The 19044-nt window shown below is 36.4% G+C and overlaps 1 protein-coding gene across 1 annotated transcript in view; it reads right to left on the bottom strand.

Moving 5' to 3' along the window:
- The window catches only part of sez6a (seizure related 6 homolog a), a 46612-nt gene extending 36099 nt beyond the window's left edge, over nt 1-10513 (bottom strand). Inside the window, exon 1 of the mRNA XM_082157102.1 lies at nt 10085-10513. Within this exon, the coding sequence (XP_082013228.1) occupies nt 10085-10169 (85 nt within the window). The 5' untranslated portion in view covers nt 10170-10513. The remainder of the gene's footprint in view (nt 1-10084) is intronic.
- Nucleotides 10514-19044: the final 8531 nt, after the last annotated feature.

Below are 19044 nucleotides of genomic sequence, written 5' to 3' on the forward strand. Positions count from 1 at the left end.
AAGTCCCCCAGAAGCCTTTGCACAATATCTGCCCGTCTCCCATCAACCTAGAGCGTTAAATCAAGAAAAAATGTGTGAAGTTAATACCCTTATATAAATACAAGCCTATATTAGGTATAGGCTCAACTGAGTTGAGTTTTGATACTGTGACATTCTCTACTGTGTTTGTATGTTTTTGTTTGTGTATCCTCCTGACATTGTTAACCATTTTGGTCAACTGCCGTTGTTTTTAAATGTACTATACATATACATTTGAACTTAATTATATTTATATAATTAATTATCTCATAATTATATTTTATACATAATTATATATATTTTTTCATTTTGTTTAATTCTCTTGAATTAACGAATGTTCTGCACATTCTGGGTCAGGTTTTGCTTAGATGGGAAAATAGCTGAATAAATATACATATAAAATAATGTCTTAATGAAAATGTTAAAATGCAATATGGTTTCTGTAAGCTAGGGAATATTAAATATTAGGGAATATTAAATATTATTAGATTAGTATTAAAAACAATAAAAGTAAATAGAGTCCCCACATCATAATTTTAGGGTACATTAGGGTTAGGGATATAAAAAAAATTTTTTTTTAAATGCCTCCTTAATGTATCAACTGGTTCTAGAAAACAATGCTATAAAATAGAGAGCAAAATGTTTTTTTCTCCTGAGAAAAGACCCTAAAAACTTAAAAACTGTGTTAAAGAATCTCAAAATGTACTGCAATCAAAAAAATTTACGTTTAAACCAAGTGATCTGAGTGATTCATATACATTTTATATTCTCCATGCAAACAATTTAATTTATTTATCCTAAGGAATTTTATGAGAAACATCTGAGACAGCAAGTCATGGACTGACAGAAAGAAAGGAAGAGAGAGAAATGCGTGATGCTAATGGTGTAGACTGGATTCCCCTTGTGTCTTGTTAACTTCTCAAGTTTTGCACGGTTTATTTCGAAGCTCCCACTGGGTGCCGCTTCTCCAGCAAATTACCATGGAAACAACTTTTAGATACGTCCCACTGGATATTTTCAATTTATGCAATGAATGATGAGTAATGAATATACAGGTTTTTCCCTGGCTGTCTGTCTAGGTCAATACAGAGGACTTTTTAAGTGTATGAATATGTAACAGGGTGAGAGATATTGCTCTGCTCTGACTGGAAAAACACACAGACACAGGGCAACAGAGCAGCGAGACGTGCGCTGTATGAAACTGACTTCTTAACACCATGGATTGTTTCACAAGCAACAACAGACCTCTGAAGATCTCTCGGAATGTTTGGACTTAATCTGAGTGTAGCAGTACATTTCATAACTCCCTGAACTTGGAGAATCAAGAATACTTTGTTTGTTTCCAGGTCAGATGTATTCGAAGTGGAATAAAGATGCTTTCAAGCATAAAAAAACACTTTTTCAGCTCATGAGTACCAGGAAAAACAGAAGCAAGCAAGTTGATTTGGCCTATTCTTGCACTTTCCTCTGAAAACAAATGGAAGCTATTAGCACACAAAACAATTTTTTAACTTTTTGCTAAATACTGCGTAGTACATAAAATACAGATACAAACAAAAATCACACTCTAGCATGGTTTCAAAGTTAGATGTCTACAAAGCATTTTAAAACTGTCCCAAAAAGGTAGGTCGCATAATTATCCTGCCTTCTAAGAAATCTTCTTTCATCATCTTATGTAGTCTTATGTATTTCTACAGGATTTCCAGGAGACGTGTGTCACGTTCTTTAACCGTCCACCTGGAAACAAAGATGCCGTGATGCCAAACCCCCTTATGGAAGAAGCAAACTGTGACAATGAGGATCAACTAAACGCAGTTTTTTCCAAAGTATGTGAAGTATGTAAACTTCGTGGCATAGTCTCTTTTTTTTTTACATACCAGTGTGTTACTGCAAGGACATCGACGTTACATTTTCACGCCCCTAAACATGACGCAGAACAAAACGAACTGTGATTGGTTGCTTTAAATGTCAGTCAGGCAGCCATTGAACGGTCCTTGGCCAATGAAAGCTGCTATGGAGTCAGTTTGCAGGTCTGGCTACGTGAGACTTTAGTGTGATAACCCCAGCTATGACTGGCAGCACTGACTGTGGCTCCGACCTGTTCTCTAATCAGCTTCTCTTGTGTGTATAATCAGTCAGGCCTAGGAGAAGTGTGAACAGACCCAGGACAGCAGTTCCCTGTAGGAGTCCTGATGTATTAACCTTACACCTCTAATGACCAATTCACACTCTGACAGAGCAGACCATGCAGGCACCACTTTAACTATTTGATCTCATTTGTGTTAGAGCGATTATGCAAGATGAATGAACTGTGGGAACACTAATAGAATTGTCATCCACACAGGCCATGTTTCTTGTGGGTTTACTGGATTTAAGGTTTGCTCACATCAAGAGCTAAATGAAAACACACAGTGAATGGCAAAGCAAAAAGCTATTCACACAAAGGGTCAAACCCATATCGGTGTAATGCATCTTCCAGATTTTTTTCAATGTTTAGTGGAAGTTGAGATTTCAAATTCCTGCAAAGCACTAATTTATATTGAACAAATTAAATATACGCACTGCTAATTCATATGTATGCACCTAAAAAAATACAGAAACATTGTTTTTATATTTGTATTAAACAAGACATTTGCCTAATTTGTTAATTAAAAGCCTAATGTCTTTACTACATTTAGCTGTTTATTAGTATTTATAAAGCACATATTAATGCCATATTCTGCATTACCATATTCTACTTCCCTTAATCCTACCCAATACCTAAACCTAACAACTACCTTACTAACTATTAATAAGCAGTAATTTCGACTTTATTGAGGCAAAAATCGTTAAGTTAATTAATAGTGAGAATTCGACCCTAATCTAAAGTGACAGAAATGTAAGTTTATAACAAAAATATATAAAATTCACTATGTATTATTACAAGACAAGTTTCATAAATTAAATTAAAAAAATTCTCATTCATTTCAAATGCATCAAACGCTATAATAACTTTTATAATGTCCAAAACTCACCATGGAAGTGATTTCATCTTTCATGTTTAGTTGCAAGACACCCATTATTGACAGCCTGTGTTGCAAATGAATGATTGTTTGTGTGTCTGTCTGTTAAAATAGTGTGTATGTGTTTGTACTGAGCTCACTATTCTCTTCTAAAAACACAGATTTTTCTTCTCTGTTTAGGATGAGAGAGGACGGGGTGGTGCGAACAGTTCTGTCGGCATGGCAGATCCGAAGATACGTCTCCCGTAGCAACGGAAGAGCTTTAAAGTGCAACCGTGGCTTCGTCACCTTGTCAAATCACCGCAAAGTAAACAGCACAACACCTAAACAACCTCACAAACAGCAGCTACGGCTAAATCACAGTTCCTCAACTGGACTAATTACTGCAATTAAATGGGCGTAATTACTTTTAGCACAGATATCTCTTAACATCTTAAACGCCCCTTGAGATTTTGATTGGTAAGTCCTCTTTTATTGTATCTGGTGTCAGAATTTCAGAGCCAAAGGGAGGGTGTCAAACCTAAGAGATTAAAATTAGAGAGGCTAGAAAAAGTCACTAGCATGATCATAAAGACTCTGACTCACACACCTTTATCTAGATATCTACATACTGTAGTATAACCAACCATGTTGACTATCTGACGCATATTGCATACAAAAAGGCCAAGTGTATTCTCAAAAAAGCAAGCTTTGCCCTGATTGGCTGGCTGAAGCAGTCTCCAGGAGTGAGGGTCTATTGGTTTTTTTCAGTTCAACTTTACATATTCCTCAGATCTGAAAGTAATTCAAGTTTGAGGTACTTAAACTGATAACAAGAAAAAATGCAATCAGTTATCTGTGTTTCTGCCTCTGAAGGAGGAACGCAGGGAGAAAAGTCTCAAATCCGAAGAACATCAACAGTGCATTTATTACAGCATGACAGATGCAGTCTCTGATGCAGAATTCAAATACTCTGGGATTCGATCTCAGCAGCCGTTTCAAATACAGTGGCATCTGAACGCTGCAACAGAGAGACGCCATGAAACCTCTGTTTGTCCTGGAGCCTTTGAGAGCCCAGTGTCCTCTGCTCTGATCCTGACAAAACACAGAGCCTCTTATTTAACAAATGTGCTCAAGGATCTACAGACATCTTTCTCTGTCACTTATTTAAAGACACTGGGCAGTGGTGTTATACCTGACATCTCTCAGCATATATCAAATATGCAAATATCAGCATAAATGCAATTACATTTTCAAATAATTACACAAACTCCAGACACTTGACCCCCAATTTCAAATCACTTAAAGGGCCCCATTATGTTTTTTTAAATATTACCTTTCACGCAGTTTGTAATATATATATACATATATATATATATATATATGTATGTGTGTGTGTGTGTGTGTGTGTGTGTGTGTGTGTGTGTGTGTGTGTGTGTGTGTGTGTGTGTGTGTGTAATAAAGCTGAATGTAAAAGGTCTGCAAAGAATTAAAGATCACAGTGCATGATAAATAAAGTTTAGAAGTTAAAAGAAAGTCTCCTAAAAGAAAGAATCAATTCTGAACTGCCGAAACTTCTTACAAAAAAAGTTTATTCAAGTGTGCTCTTATTTAAACAGAAAATAAGAAAGTATACTGTCAGTCTACTTTTTATACTTAAAATTACACGAGTATTCATGACTACAGAAAAGTCTAAGTATATTTGGCCTATATTGTACTCAATCTTTGATCGAGATATACTTAAAGTACAATTAAGTATTTCAAGTATACTTGGCTTTTAGTTGTGTTTACTCATTTGATTGAGTAGCCTATTAAATACTTTATTCACATTGTTTTACATATTGTCTTATAAACTTACATTCTTTGAAAATATTGATTTATGAAAAAACTGATTCTTAGCTAATTCTGAGTTTGTGAATTTTTGTGTAGTCCACTTTACTTCAAATCTATTTAACTCTTTCCCCGACATTGATGGAAATGTCCGGCAATCCATGTTTTCACTGTTATAGGGTAGGGGGCGCTATTATGCATCTTCTGAAATAGTACAGAATCTCTGGTTTAAAACACAGCCGAAGAAGAAGCTGAAACAAACAAGCGATTGAAGCATGCGTGTAATTTAATGTGATAATCAGACATTAAACAGCATATAAATCGAAAGCCTAACGTTACTGAATGAAATGTCGACCCAGGACGAGGTATAAGAGTGTGAAGCTTTGGGGGTGTTGATGGACTCGATCTACTGCATCTATTGTTCTGATCATCGTTCTGAATCTGATCCTAAAATAGTCAATTTTTTCAGGCTTTTGTTTGAAATATTGCTTTTTTATGAAACTTAGCCACATTCAAGTGTTGATTAAAAAAAAGAATGCATGAAACTAGAATAAAATGGATTTTTGGTTAAAAGCAGAGGCTCTTTCTTTTGATGTATTGTATGTTCAGATATTCATACAATAAAATATTCTAACCCTCAACCAAAACCTAATCCTACCCTAACCCTATAGTAAGTACATGTAGTTGCAAAATATTACTCAGTACTTAAATATATAATTACAATGTAACAATGACACCTTAAAATAAAGTGTAACCAAATATCCTTAGTGTTAGGTTAAGATGTATCCTGTTCTGCATTCTGAATCAGAGGCCGAGGAAACCATCAGGATACTAAATAATGAAATGTCACACATAACAATAGAGGGATTAGGAGGCCAATGGACTTTTTGGCATTTTAAAAGTCAAAAAGTCAACTTGTAATCTTCCTCTTAAATATACCAATTTTATGGTTGTGTGGCTGCAGGTGCCTTGCATGTAAAGAGCATCAGCCTTGCGCTTTCAAGAGGATCAGCCAGTATTGATGCCTTAGAAGTCGATGTCACCGCCCTTTAGGCTGAAATAAAAACACTTGAAATCAATACAAGAACCATCACAGTGTGCTGATTGAATAAATGCCTTTTTGACACAAAAGGAATTGTGTGTGGCATACTTGAAGGGTTTTGTATGGTCACACAGTTAAAACGCAACATAAATGGTTCCAGGCACATTATAGGCTACTGTATTTCCTCTATAATCTGCTGCCTTTCTTTATGAGAAATGGCCATCTCAGATTGGCCTGCCATTGCTTATGGTTCAAAGCTGTACGCCAAAGCAATGCAATGCAACCAACTTAACCTCCCATTTCTTTTTGATGGATGAAAGGGAAGTAACATCAACTGTGATTTTGGTTAGGATGGCTATCTGCTGGTAGATTTCTGCTCTTTTCTGTGTAAATTAGAAACACATGAAGTACATAAACAACCATCAGAGAAAAAGTTATCACAGAAGAACCCAAAAGACTCATCTCGGCCCCACCTGCAGAGTTCAGACAACATGAGGATATTATACCTGGTACAATACAGATTTTGGGCTGTTCGTGGCTCCTAACGGTGGTCTACGTCATACAGTGTGAGTGGTTCAAAGACGTCCGTTGTGACGATCTTGCGACCAAAGACAGCCTGCGATCATTTTCTGACAGTGTCAGAAGTTTAGAATGATCATCTCAATAGTGTGTTTGCCGCTACAATACGTTTACTGACTTCCCAATAAAAATGCTGCATGAAATGGCGTATTGATCAACGTTGCATGGCGCTACTTTCCTCAAGCTCCATTTACAAATGTCCTTTTTCCCTATAGCAAAGACCGCATCCATATTCTCCTCTTTCGCTTACTCCTTTTTTTCAGCGCACATAAAATCCACAATCGCCAAAGTGCGATTCATCTTGCTCTATTTGTTTACCACTAGTGCACACTGATGATGTTCTATTCTTCTATTCTAACTTGCGTCGTAGCCTACGATTCAATAGGTGTCATCATCGCACAGTCTACATACATGTCGTATCAGTTTATTAGAGCCATGTCGTACAGTGTGATTTGTAATAATCTTATAGGATTGCTGAAACCGCAGTCTGTAGCAGGTATTAGAGAGCATTCTTCCATAATGACTCATTTACAAGCCATAAACCAACAAAGCACCAGGCTAATTATGTCAACTAGAAGCTTTCTGAATAGCCCTTGATCAAGCTAATCACCAGCAATCCAAAAAACAGGTGTTGAACATTTTTAAACCCTCCCCTGAAATCAGAGGTATGAAAGGCAGAAATTGAAGCCCTCAGACTTGTTCCCATGCTTCTGTTTTTGAATAGCCAGAATACAAGACCATGAATCTTCCACAGAATTATGAAAGGATCTGATAAGAAAGCTGCAGCAAAAATGAATTCAGAAATACACATTTGAATAGACCTAGTGCACACTTCAAAATGATTTCATTTACTTCTGCCTGCATAGAAACACATTTTCCTTCAGCTGCCTAAATGACTCATTCACTCTCAAATACTTCAAAATTTCATTCATAGCTCAAAAAGTCACAATTACATTAACTATTTACCACCTAAAACGTATTTTCAAATCATAAAACCATTAGGGGTGTCACAATATATCGCAATACAAATATGCAACAATATGTATCTGTGTGAGATAAAATTCAAGTTTACAGATTTTTTTTTTTTTCAGTACTGCATTAAACTATAATGTTGAATATAATGTATAATAATGCAATGGGGGAATATTTGTGGGTCCTGATAATGCCAAATGTCTTACCAGTAAAAAGTGGCCTGCATTATTTTAAATATGTCTAGTCAGTGACAGAGTGCAAGCATATTCGTCTAAAACAATTCTGTATTTTCAGCTTCAGAATCATAAATATTTTTATTCTGGTGTCACCATTGTCCTGTGCATTGGGTTACCAGCACCAACTCTAAGCCTATTAATTTACACCCCATTGCAATACCAAATTTTGCATTTTAATCAACAGTACATTCTTTGTTAATCTTTTATTATATGTCTTGGAGTATCGCAATAATATCATATCGTGTGTGCAGTATCGTGATATGTATCGAATCGTGACATGAGGGTATCGTTACACCCCTAAACCATTATAACTCAATTAATCATTTGGAATCATAACATTAAAAAGCACACTGATGGAGGAATCTACATTATGATATGCACAGCATAAAAACATGCAAAGTTTAGTAACCGCTCACTTTTTTTTAGCTTCTAGCCAAATAAATGTGATAAATATCAAAATGTGCATTCCCCATGATTAAAAAAACACAAAAATCTTGAAGACCAATCAGACAATTACATTATGTAATGTGCTTGCCTGCAAGTCAGAGAGATTCACAAAAGTCACCGGAAGTTTCATTTTAATTCTACATTTGTAAACAGAAGCGTCAGTTTCTTAGTGATGTTTAGTGTACAGTACACTCTAAACAAAAATGGTGCTAAATAGCACTAAAAGTGGTTCATTGGCTTGTAATCATAGGGGAACCACTTTAAGTGCCATATACAGTAGCACCTACCTTTGTCAAATGGTGCTATGTAGAACCATAAGAGGTGCCATATAGCACCTTAACCACCCCAAAGAACCGCTAAAGAACCGCTGAAGAACCAAACTGGGCTTAACAGGTTCTTTAAATGGTAGTGGTGCTATATAGCACCTTAACCACCGCAAAGAACCCCTGAAGAACCTTTTTTTTTTTAGTGTGTAGATGTTTCTGCACTTTACAACAAAGAGCAAAGCAGCACTATAAAGGCAATGATATTTTATTTCTATTTATTTATTTTAGTATTTATACTATTGACCACTTCAGTTTTTTTGTTTATTTGTGCTTTCATTCAATGATTTCTTTAAAGCTTGCATAAATTAACATTAATAAAAGATGCACCGTTTTAAATTATAAAGTTAATTTGTGCAATTCCAACTGTCTCATTAAAATCTCATTGCAGAATTTGTACTTCTAAATCAAACATGAGCCCACAGGATAGTAGGCTACAGGAGATATGCATCTCATTATCACAACACAACATATGGCTGCTAAACATGCTGTGTCACTAACTTAAATATAAACCGCAACAATACGTACTGACTTATGAAGCAGCTTTATTATGAAAACCCCTTTGCCATCTGCAGTCTATCCGTATCTGTTAAAATGACCTGAATAAGCTGAGATCGAGTCTGTTATTAGACTCGTAGAAACAACACAACTCTGCTGGTTTCATAAACAGGTCTGTTCGGGACGGTGGTAATCTGATCTTCAGGATTATAGTGTCATTATCTTCTTCTGCAGGGACCCACAGCACAATCACTCTGTCCCGTTGTAACACTGCGCCGAAATTTGACTTGTGAAATGGTGCAAATTGAGGCTACTGATTCAATATAATATCTCTTTTTCGAGGCGCAATGTTATGGTTCGTCTCTCTCGAGCAACGCAATTTGCTACGAGCATCAAATATCTAAAATACTTTTAAAACAAGTTTATATATATGAATGTTATATATTCATATGTGAATGTTAACAAAACATGACGAGTACTTTCATTATCGCGTCATAATATATATATATATATATATATATATATATATATATATATATATATATATATATATAGGTCTGAAACTAAGTGCTCGAGCTGCGTAGGCTGTTTCTATGGTCACTGCCACAAAACGTGTATTCTGTTCGCAAACGTCTTTGTGTGTATTGAAAAAAGTGAAAAATACGTGCTAAAACCAACGTTTAATATAAGTTTTGTGGTTGCTGAAACTCAAAAAATATTAAGCCCAACATTTTGTTTTGACTTACTTTTTCAAGTTATTAGCAGACGAATAACGTGCGTTCAGAGCTTAAAGTTAGGCGTCTCGAGACCCGATTCCAATTCTACGTCTGTTCGCATTATCGCGTCAATGTGAACGGCCCCTGATTTCTCTTTCAACACTCTACAGATTAAGTTTGTGCGTGACAGCTTCGTGCAGTCCTGCGATATATCTGTCAAAGTATAACAGGTGATCAATGAACCTCTTAATATCGTCTCAATTTATATGCGTTTGTAAGGTAAATGGCAATCGTGGGGCGCTAACTAAGAAATCCTTTGCCAGTAAAGCCCCAGATAGCAGGTACAATCCCAGTCAATCGTGTGTCCGAGATGAATATCTAACTCTACTACATACAGCAGCATTAGTAGATTTAGGTAGTCTACTTAAAAATAAATACTCACCTTGACAACGCGTGTGAATCACTGAAAGACTCAGAATGAGCAGCAGAAAGAGCCAGTTCGTTTGGAGCTCGATCCTTACGCACATTCTGAAACGACTCCTCAGAACACACTATAATTTGTCCTTGTGTTAAACAATCCAGCGAGAATGACTCGATTGTCAAATAAAATGTCCGTAAGGTCTAGTAAGCATATGGTCTAGACTCGTGTTTCCCGGTGACTCGCGCAGAGAGAGAGAGCTCGACTCACGGGCTGTTATAAGCGGATTGCGCGGTGGAGGTTCAGGACCGCGGACAGCTCCAATCAACCTCAGCGCGCCTGGACACTTTGGACAGCAGCCTGGCGCTCATCCAGTAGCATTGGGTTTATTTAGAGCAGCAGCTTTTGTGTGAGACAGGAGAGGCAGAGGAAAATTACATCAGATGCATGAGGATGGACATATCATCCTAATGCAATGAGAACAAGTGCTAATATAAACTTAACCCTGGGGAATACAGACATTTAAAAGGTGTGTGGGGGTGGGGGGACAGTGAGTATATGGGTTTTAGTGGGTAAAATAATTGCAACATTAAAAGAAAACCTTAATTGGGTTTTACATTTCAGAACACATAAAACATAAGATGATTGTGATGTTCACAATTATCACAATAATTCCTTAAGATTTGATCACCGTATTGAATTAAGTTACAAAACGTAAATGTCATCCTCCTAACAGGTTTATTAACTTTTTTCTTACAACTCTGAACATTTAAATACAATAAAACAATACAAACAAAATGTTATAAAGTAAAAAAAATGTTTCAGACTAAAGTGCAAAAGAACTATAAAGAACAATAATAAAGAATCAGAACTTTCAGTCAATGTCTAGGGAATGTTTTAGTCCAGATTAAAATAGAAAAATGTATAAGTGTTGACAAATGTTCTGAAGTAGTTCTGACTTAATTCTGAGAAAATTATTTATTTGCAGATGCCACTTGGTTGAATATTTTGTCCAAATAGTTCTAGAGCTACTGTATATCTCCTATAACAAAAACAGCAATAAAAACTGAAGCCGCAACTGTAGCAGCAACATCAGGGGCCAGTTGCATCAACATAGCTATTATGTATATGACCAACTAGCAGGGGTAATCAGTCTTACTTTTCGGTATCAAATTAGACCAATCTACATTTTTTATGTAACTGACTTTAATAAACAAAAGACATGAGCAGTCTTAAAGAAAATACATTTGATGACTAACTTGTAAAACTAGTCTTAGCAGTTTATGCAACTGGCCCCAGGCTCTTTTTTTTTAATACATCCTGTACTGTATATTTGGCCAGACAGTTATTTTTTTAATGCTTGTATCTCATTGCTTACAACCTCAGCCAGAGATTTCAGCTGCACAGCACTTCTGTCTGCTTAGCTAATGAAAATCACGGCCGTGAAATAGACTGACCAATGTGTTGAGGTAATGAAGCGATCATCATCATCTTCACGGGCTCTAAATTCATTTCGGATGGGTTGCTGACTAAACAGCCATTTAGATATTATTATTGAGAAGTTAATCTATAGCCTCCACTATCAGTAGAAAGATGTACTTTGCCCTTATCAATGACAGTATAGGGCCTGGCCATAATCAAACTGCGATAGTAATTAGGAAAGAATTTGAATGAAACAATTTTAACAAAGAAACATAAAAATAGGTTATTATTACAATTCTTTTCAATAAAACAAACATATAATTAATCATGAAATAAAAAAAAATGCTGGGTTGTTACAAACCATTCTGGGTCTTTGACAAAAAAATGCTTGTACATTTTTACGTGTAATCATTACATATAAATATATATTATACAAAAATAATGAAAAATAAATATGTAATTTTTACAATTGTTTATATATATACAAAAATACTTTTTGTTTTTCTAGTAGTTTAATTTGTGAGATTGAGGCATTTCTTAATGATATCTGTAATATGTATCATTTCGAAAGTGTCACTTTCAAAGATTAGTATTATACGGTTATGAAAGGTGAAATCCACATCCTAAATGTAGACCTACTTGAGTATATGTGTATCTGCCTGAGGGTTTGAAGACTGCTGTGAAAAGTGTGATTCAGGCACCAAGCCTTTCACAGCTGCCAGATATTTTTGTCTCAGTCTGCTGATGTCACTGCCTCCCTCTGTTCTGCTAAATGAGCCTTTCTCCCTGAAAACATTTCCACTCAGGACTGGACAGCTCTGCCTGTACTGATGAAGTCATTCTGTCAACATGAGCAGAAACAATGTCTTTCGTACCCAAGCACCCTGCGTTGACTATGCAGTGAGGATGTCTATAAAACCTGAGTGGTATCTCTTAGCATTTCCATTCATCTCAATAGCAGCTGATGTTTCTAAAATTGCTTTTCTCATAATAGCTGCAATAACAACATGAATGAGATAATATGATTTAAAAGAATGAAAAGAAATCTTTCCACGGTTTCTCCAATATCATGTACAACCTGGTTTGCTCCACCTACTCACAGCCACCCCACAATTCCTGTGACCTTCATATCTCCATGTGAATGATGACGGAGATGACTGAGACCCAGTGTACAGTATCACAGACCATAGAACGCCTTCCACATTCGGACTCCACAATATGAAATGTGACCCACACAATCCATGCAGTCTTATTCCGTTTCTTTCAAGGTATGAAATCTGTCGTGTGAGCCAAAACAAATCGTCAAGAAAGCCACACATCTGAGATTAAGCATATTTGAACTCTCCTCCTATACTTTCATGACATTGTATTTCATGTTCTGAGCCTTGGGGGGTTTGTAGAATGGCTGCTGAGATTGTATCAGCATGAGATTATATAACTGAGTTTTATGCTTTTACACAAAGGATTTCACCTCAGGAGAAAACTGGTACAGTCTGACCCTCAGGTTTAAACTGTGATTTGAGAACACATTCTACACCTGTGACCACTTCTAAGACCAAGTAAATTATTCATCAGGCAAGAACAATCATTACTCTGTTTGCATGTTGGGGTGGTAATATTAATATTCATGAGGCCGGGACCGAAGCTCAGACTGCTAATAAGTCATTTTAACAGAAAATGGGTAGTTGAAATGACATTTCAAGCAGTGACAGCAGTGTCCTGAGGCTATACTACATCTATAACAATTTTAAACACAATTTTAATGCAATTTATTACCACACACGGTATTAATTGGGAAAAAACATGGATTATTTACACCACCATTCAAAAGTTTGGGGTCGGTAATAAAAAAAAAGAAGAAATTACTACTTTTATTCAGCAAGGATGCATTAAATTGATCAGTTCAATTGGTCAGTGACAGTAAGGACAATTATAATGTTAAAAATATTTCTATTATCGAATAAATGCTTTTGAACTTCCTATTTGTTAAGTAAAAATCCAGAAAAATGTATTATGGTAACCACAAAAACATTAAGCAGAAGAACTGTTTTCAACATTGATAATAATAAGAAATAATTCCTGAGCAGCAAATCAGCATATTAAAATGATTTATGTCTTATATTAGAATGATTAATATCTATAGAGATAAGGATGACCGGTTCTCACATCTGTTATGAACATGAGCCTCGTCTGAAAGGAAAAGGGGGAGGTGTTGCTGTAATTTAGTAATTTTCCAGTATTACTCAGAGATCTAGTTTCAAGTATATTTCGTTAGAAGTGATGGTGCTTTATGTAACGTCATCTAGTGTAAGTGATAAATCCCGTTTGACATTTGTACTGGCTACTGTATACAGGCCACCAGGGCACCATACAGTCTTAACTGATTTTCTATCGGAAGTAGTATTGGCTACAGATATTGCAAACATTGTCACATGGAATCTATGTTGATAGCGTTAAATTCTGCAGCAGAGCGATGACATCTCAGATCAATATCTAGTCTTGTGAATGCTCTATTTAGCCAAGGCTGCAAAACAAACTCCCCGTTACAAATATGGTAGAACTATCACTTCTAACACTAAAGATTGCTTTATAAATAATCCTCCTGATCAGTTTCTACATCTCATCATACTGGATAGCTTAGAAGAATTCGATGTTGCAACAGAAACTATTAACTCTCTCTTTTCCAGCACTTTAGACATGGTTGCTCCTTTGCACATAAAGAAGATTTAGGAAAATAGTCCGACACCTTGGTATAACAACGAGCACACTCGGTCCCTCAAGAGAGCAGCCAGAAAAATGAAGCGTAGCTGGAAGAAAACAAAACTAGAGGTATATCACATTTCGTGGAAGGAAAGTGTTATTGCATACAGAAAGGCCTTAAAAATTATCTTAGAAGAGAACAAACACAACCCTAGGTATTTATTTGATACAGTGGCTAAATTAACAAGAAATAAAGCTTTAACTTCAATTATGACTTGTGATGCAGCCGGAATCATAATCACACTGTGTTCATTCGTAGGCCAGAGGAGAACTGGCCCCCGACTAAGCCTGATTTCTCCCCAAGTTTTTTTTCCCTCCATTCTGTCACCTAATGGAGTTTGGGTTCCTTGCCAGTCACCTCTGGCTTGCTTAGTTGGGGACACTTAATATTCAACAATATTATTGATCTGTCTGTACTGACGCTGTTAAATGAGAACTGAACTGACACATTTTTTTGCAGAACGGCTTTATAGATGAAATGAACAAATTTAATAATTGATTATCTTTACTACGGAACTGAATCAACACTGCAATGACTTCAGATGGACAACAGCTGAAATCCATAATTTTCCTGTTATCACTGTAAAGCTGTTTTGAAACAATCTGTATTGTATAAAGCGCTATATAAATAAAGGTGACTTGACATTCACTAATGCAGGGAGCAGGTAATAGACTACCAAACAAAAGTTCACATAACTTCTCCAAACACAAGGCCTGGTTTCGGCCTTAGTTCAATTCAGACATATAAGTAGCTTTTATAGAATTGCCTTAGTTAGAAAAAAACATAACTGATGTGCATCTTGAGACAAAACAATAGCACTGACATATTTTTAGATATACCAGAGCAAGTTGCTCTCAGTTAACACAGCTCAAACATACATTTTAGCCTGGGACTAGGCTTAAGCCTTGTCTATGAAACCGGGGGTAAGACTACATAAACATCGGCTCACATCACAACTCTCAAGTGCATGAAAATGAGTTTCTCAACATCTTCTGTGACAGTGTGGAAGGTTGAAATGTTGCACAAGGCACAGCCAAACAAACAGCAAATATCACAGCGGTAACAGAGTCCCCGGGCTCACTGATTATATTGCTGTCTGCTGTTTGATCCAGCATTACTCATTTTCTGTTTTCATCCTGGTTGTACAGAGACTGACACACAAACATGTAGAGCGCTCAGATATCTGATCAAACACAACAAACTTTTTTTTTTTAATCAGTCACTACCCTGAACTCAAACTTTAAGAAGCTAGTGCAACAATAAAGTTGGGAAAATAAAATCACATTAATTTTCTCATTGACTGTTAACATATGTGAACATAGAAAACATTAAAGACAGATTTCCAAGGTTGTTACACGATGTTCTTAGATTCTAAATCATTCTACATTGTGGTACAAGAGCTTAGTAGTTAGTGCCTACTCTATAAAGCATTGCGAATTATGTAATTGATTCAAACTCCCATTCAGTCAACTTAAGATACTTGAATATTTTGCAATAAACCTCAAATAAAATGTTATTTTATATAATGATTAATAGTCAATAGTTTCATAATACTGATTCAATGGCATCATTTATAAATGTTTATGGAGACAAATGACTGTGGATAATTTGAGTCAAGAAGACCACTAGAAAAAAGTGGTTGGTTATTGTTGCACCTCATATTGCCTAAAACCTAGGAGGTCTATAAAACCTGAAGCTAGAAAGCTAATGGCAGTCGCTCGGCTGCCAAATGACCACCTGGAAGTAGAATATATGACCTTCCCTCAAACAAGTACCAGGCCTTATAAAGGTCAGAGGTCATTCTGACTGTGTAGATGTGCATTAGTGAAATGAGTCTCTGCGGGGTCCCTGACTGATTTATTCCAGTGATTTATGGCACAGCACTGATAATTCACTTACCAAGAGAATCATGCTCTATTAAACCGTCGCTGACCTTCACACCTTCAGAGATCTCACACCCACAGTATTACACCGCAGGATCGCTGGACTGGAGGAAATTCTGTTGAAAAGGGCTATAAATGTTTCATTTAAGCCTCAGGTTTTATTATTTAAGAATATGTCTATAGGAACCATCTTAGCAGCTTTTTCATTAGCTGATCTTTATGGGAAAGGGTTGGCAGCTGTCCTGCAGGGTTGGACTGGACCTGGCTGATGCATTTTGTCAGCAGTTTGAACAGGTTGCAGAGAGTCAAGGTTTATTGTCTCTGCGTTCTACACGGTAGATCTACAATAACATTGAGACAGACGCAAAGATCGCATCAATGTTTCTGTGTTCCTGTCAATGCCAATGTGATATAACACTAAGTATATAGTGCTATTGGGTTCATGGACATTTGTAAATAAATAATAAATATACACATTAAATCTTATTTTTCAATCTAAACATGAAATATGAAAGAAGCGTTGTACCAGGTGAGCACACTGATATATAGCATTGCCAAGGGCGAATAACAAAATTCTCACTGACTCACTTAAATGTTCCTGTGGATACAGTGCTTGAATGTATTATAGTGGAGAATTTCTGAAGACTGGTGCTGAAACAGTCTGGTAATCTATGGAAGGATCATTTGTCTATATACCCTACAGTATTCATTCCATCTGCTCTGCTAATGAACTCTGGAATTAAATGGCTAATTAATTTGTGCTTTTAAGCAGTTTCAAGTTCTGAAACATATGTCTTTGGGGGAATCTATGATCTCAACACTGTAGGGACCATTAATACATGAATAATACAAATGGAGTATTTTTAGTTAAGAATAATTCTTTCACATATTGCAAATAGTTTATGTCTCCCATCCCTTCGGTTGTAAACAAAGAAAGCAGTTAAAAAACGATTAGCCTCTTTGTATCATGATTCCTTAAGTTCCCACGTTCCTCTCAACGGTAACATCAGTCAACAGACGAAACACATTCCCTGCACTTCAAATGGGGATCCAAACGGGACTTACACAGCAAGAAGATCAGCGCGTATTTATTGGGGGAATAATAAAGTAAATTTATATTGACTTTGTCTGACAATGGACACATTAAAATACCATTATCTAAAGCGGAAGAAATCCATCCTCAACCCAGAGAGAACTATGTTAATTAGCTTCGGGATTGCCGTGATCAGCAGAGCAACAGAGAGGTGTTAAATCACGGGATTTTAGTAGAAGTTTAAACTTGGGGATTTTATATATATGTGGTAAGATCTATGAAACAATCCAGCATCTGTCAGAATAACATAATACTCATTATATAACAGTTAAAGGGATAGTTCACCCAAAAATGAAAATTCTGTCATAATTTACTCACCCTGATGTTGTTCCAAACCTGTACAAACCTTTCTTTCTTCTGCTCAACACAAAAGAAGATATTTTGAAGAATGTCGTAACCAAACAGTTGATGGGCCAGTTTGACTTCCATAGTATGGAAAATTCATCAAAATATCTTATTTTTTTTGTTCAGCAGAAGAAAGAAATTGAAAGCGGTCGAGAGCATCAAAAGTTTGGGCAGTTCTAAACTTCATGCAAATATCAAGCAAAAAACACAGGCAACAGCAGGAGCAGTTTCACTCCGATGTAAGTCACAATACGGGAAGAATTCGTAACTTCCGTTTCATGCAGACTTTAAGACAGGGTTTCTCAAACTCGGTCCTGGAGGGCCACTGTCCTACACAGTTTAGCTCCAACCCTGATCAAACACACCTGAGCAAGCTAATCAATGTCTTCAGGATCACTAGAAACTCACAGCTAGGTGTGTGTAAACTGTGCAGGACAGTGGCCCTCCAGGACCGAGTTTGAGAAACCCTGCTTTAAGATAACAGCAGCACGCTTTAAATCAGGTGGATTATGATTGGCTGTGTTTTTAGCGTTCATCACCTGTAAAAGAAATAAATAAAATCATCACAGTCCTCCAGTCCGATTGGCCTTTGTAGAATGGCATCTCTGATGCGATTCACTTGTCAAATTAAGAAACGAATGTCTGACTATTATTCGTTAAATTGGAATTTGAAATATGCATTATTTTACAATTACTAAAAAAAAGTATAGGAAGAATTTAAAAACCTAGCAGAATCAAACCAACCCGTTGGCCAACATTTCACTTAGTTATCTTGGAACCAGAATAAAGCATGCAAAACAAATCATGCATCACACATCAGTAGGCCTACACAGAGTGACAACAGCACTCTTCTAGAGCAGTATACATCTAGAACTTCCTCTGACAGATGAAATCAATGCTCCGCTCCATAAGCTTCTTCCAGCTATACCATTTCTTTAATACTCATCAAGAGACAAAGCAGGGGAGGCTTTAAACCGTAGTGTCCTGCAGGTTTAACTTTTCCACTGAAGAGTATCATATCAGTGAACAGGGATCAGAACAGAGAAGACATATACTGTGAATGAGCCCAAACACAAAGCAGTGGGAAATCCCTGCATGCCACTGCTGTGCGTTCCCACAGAGCCGTTTATCTAAGGGCCCCCTGGAGACTCCAGGGATTATATACTATTCTTGTGTTTGCACACTGTGTTCATTCTACTCTGCTAGACAGATGTTCTTTTAAACCTTGGAAAATAAGCTACATTTTCTTAATACAAAATAGTAACTCTTCTGTTATCATAATGGTGATTGAGGATAACTTTATATGAATAAAAAATTATTTACAATTTGACACACAAAGACACACGTTTGTTTCACTATATCAATGAGGACATTGTATAGACTTCCAATGATTTTATATCAGGTTTATGATATTTTATATCACCCTAACCCATACCCTTATCCCTAAACACAACCCTCAGAGAAACATGTGCAAAACACT

Source organism: Leuciscus leuciscus, assembly GCF_965113295.1.
Source record: "Leuciscus leuciscus genome assembly, chromosome: 24".
Taxonomy (NCBI): Eukaryota; Metazoa; Chordata; class Actinopteri; order Cypriniformes; family Leuciscidae; genus Leuciscus; species Leuciscus leuciscus.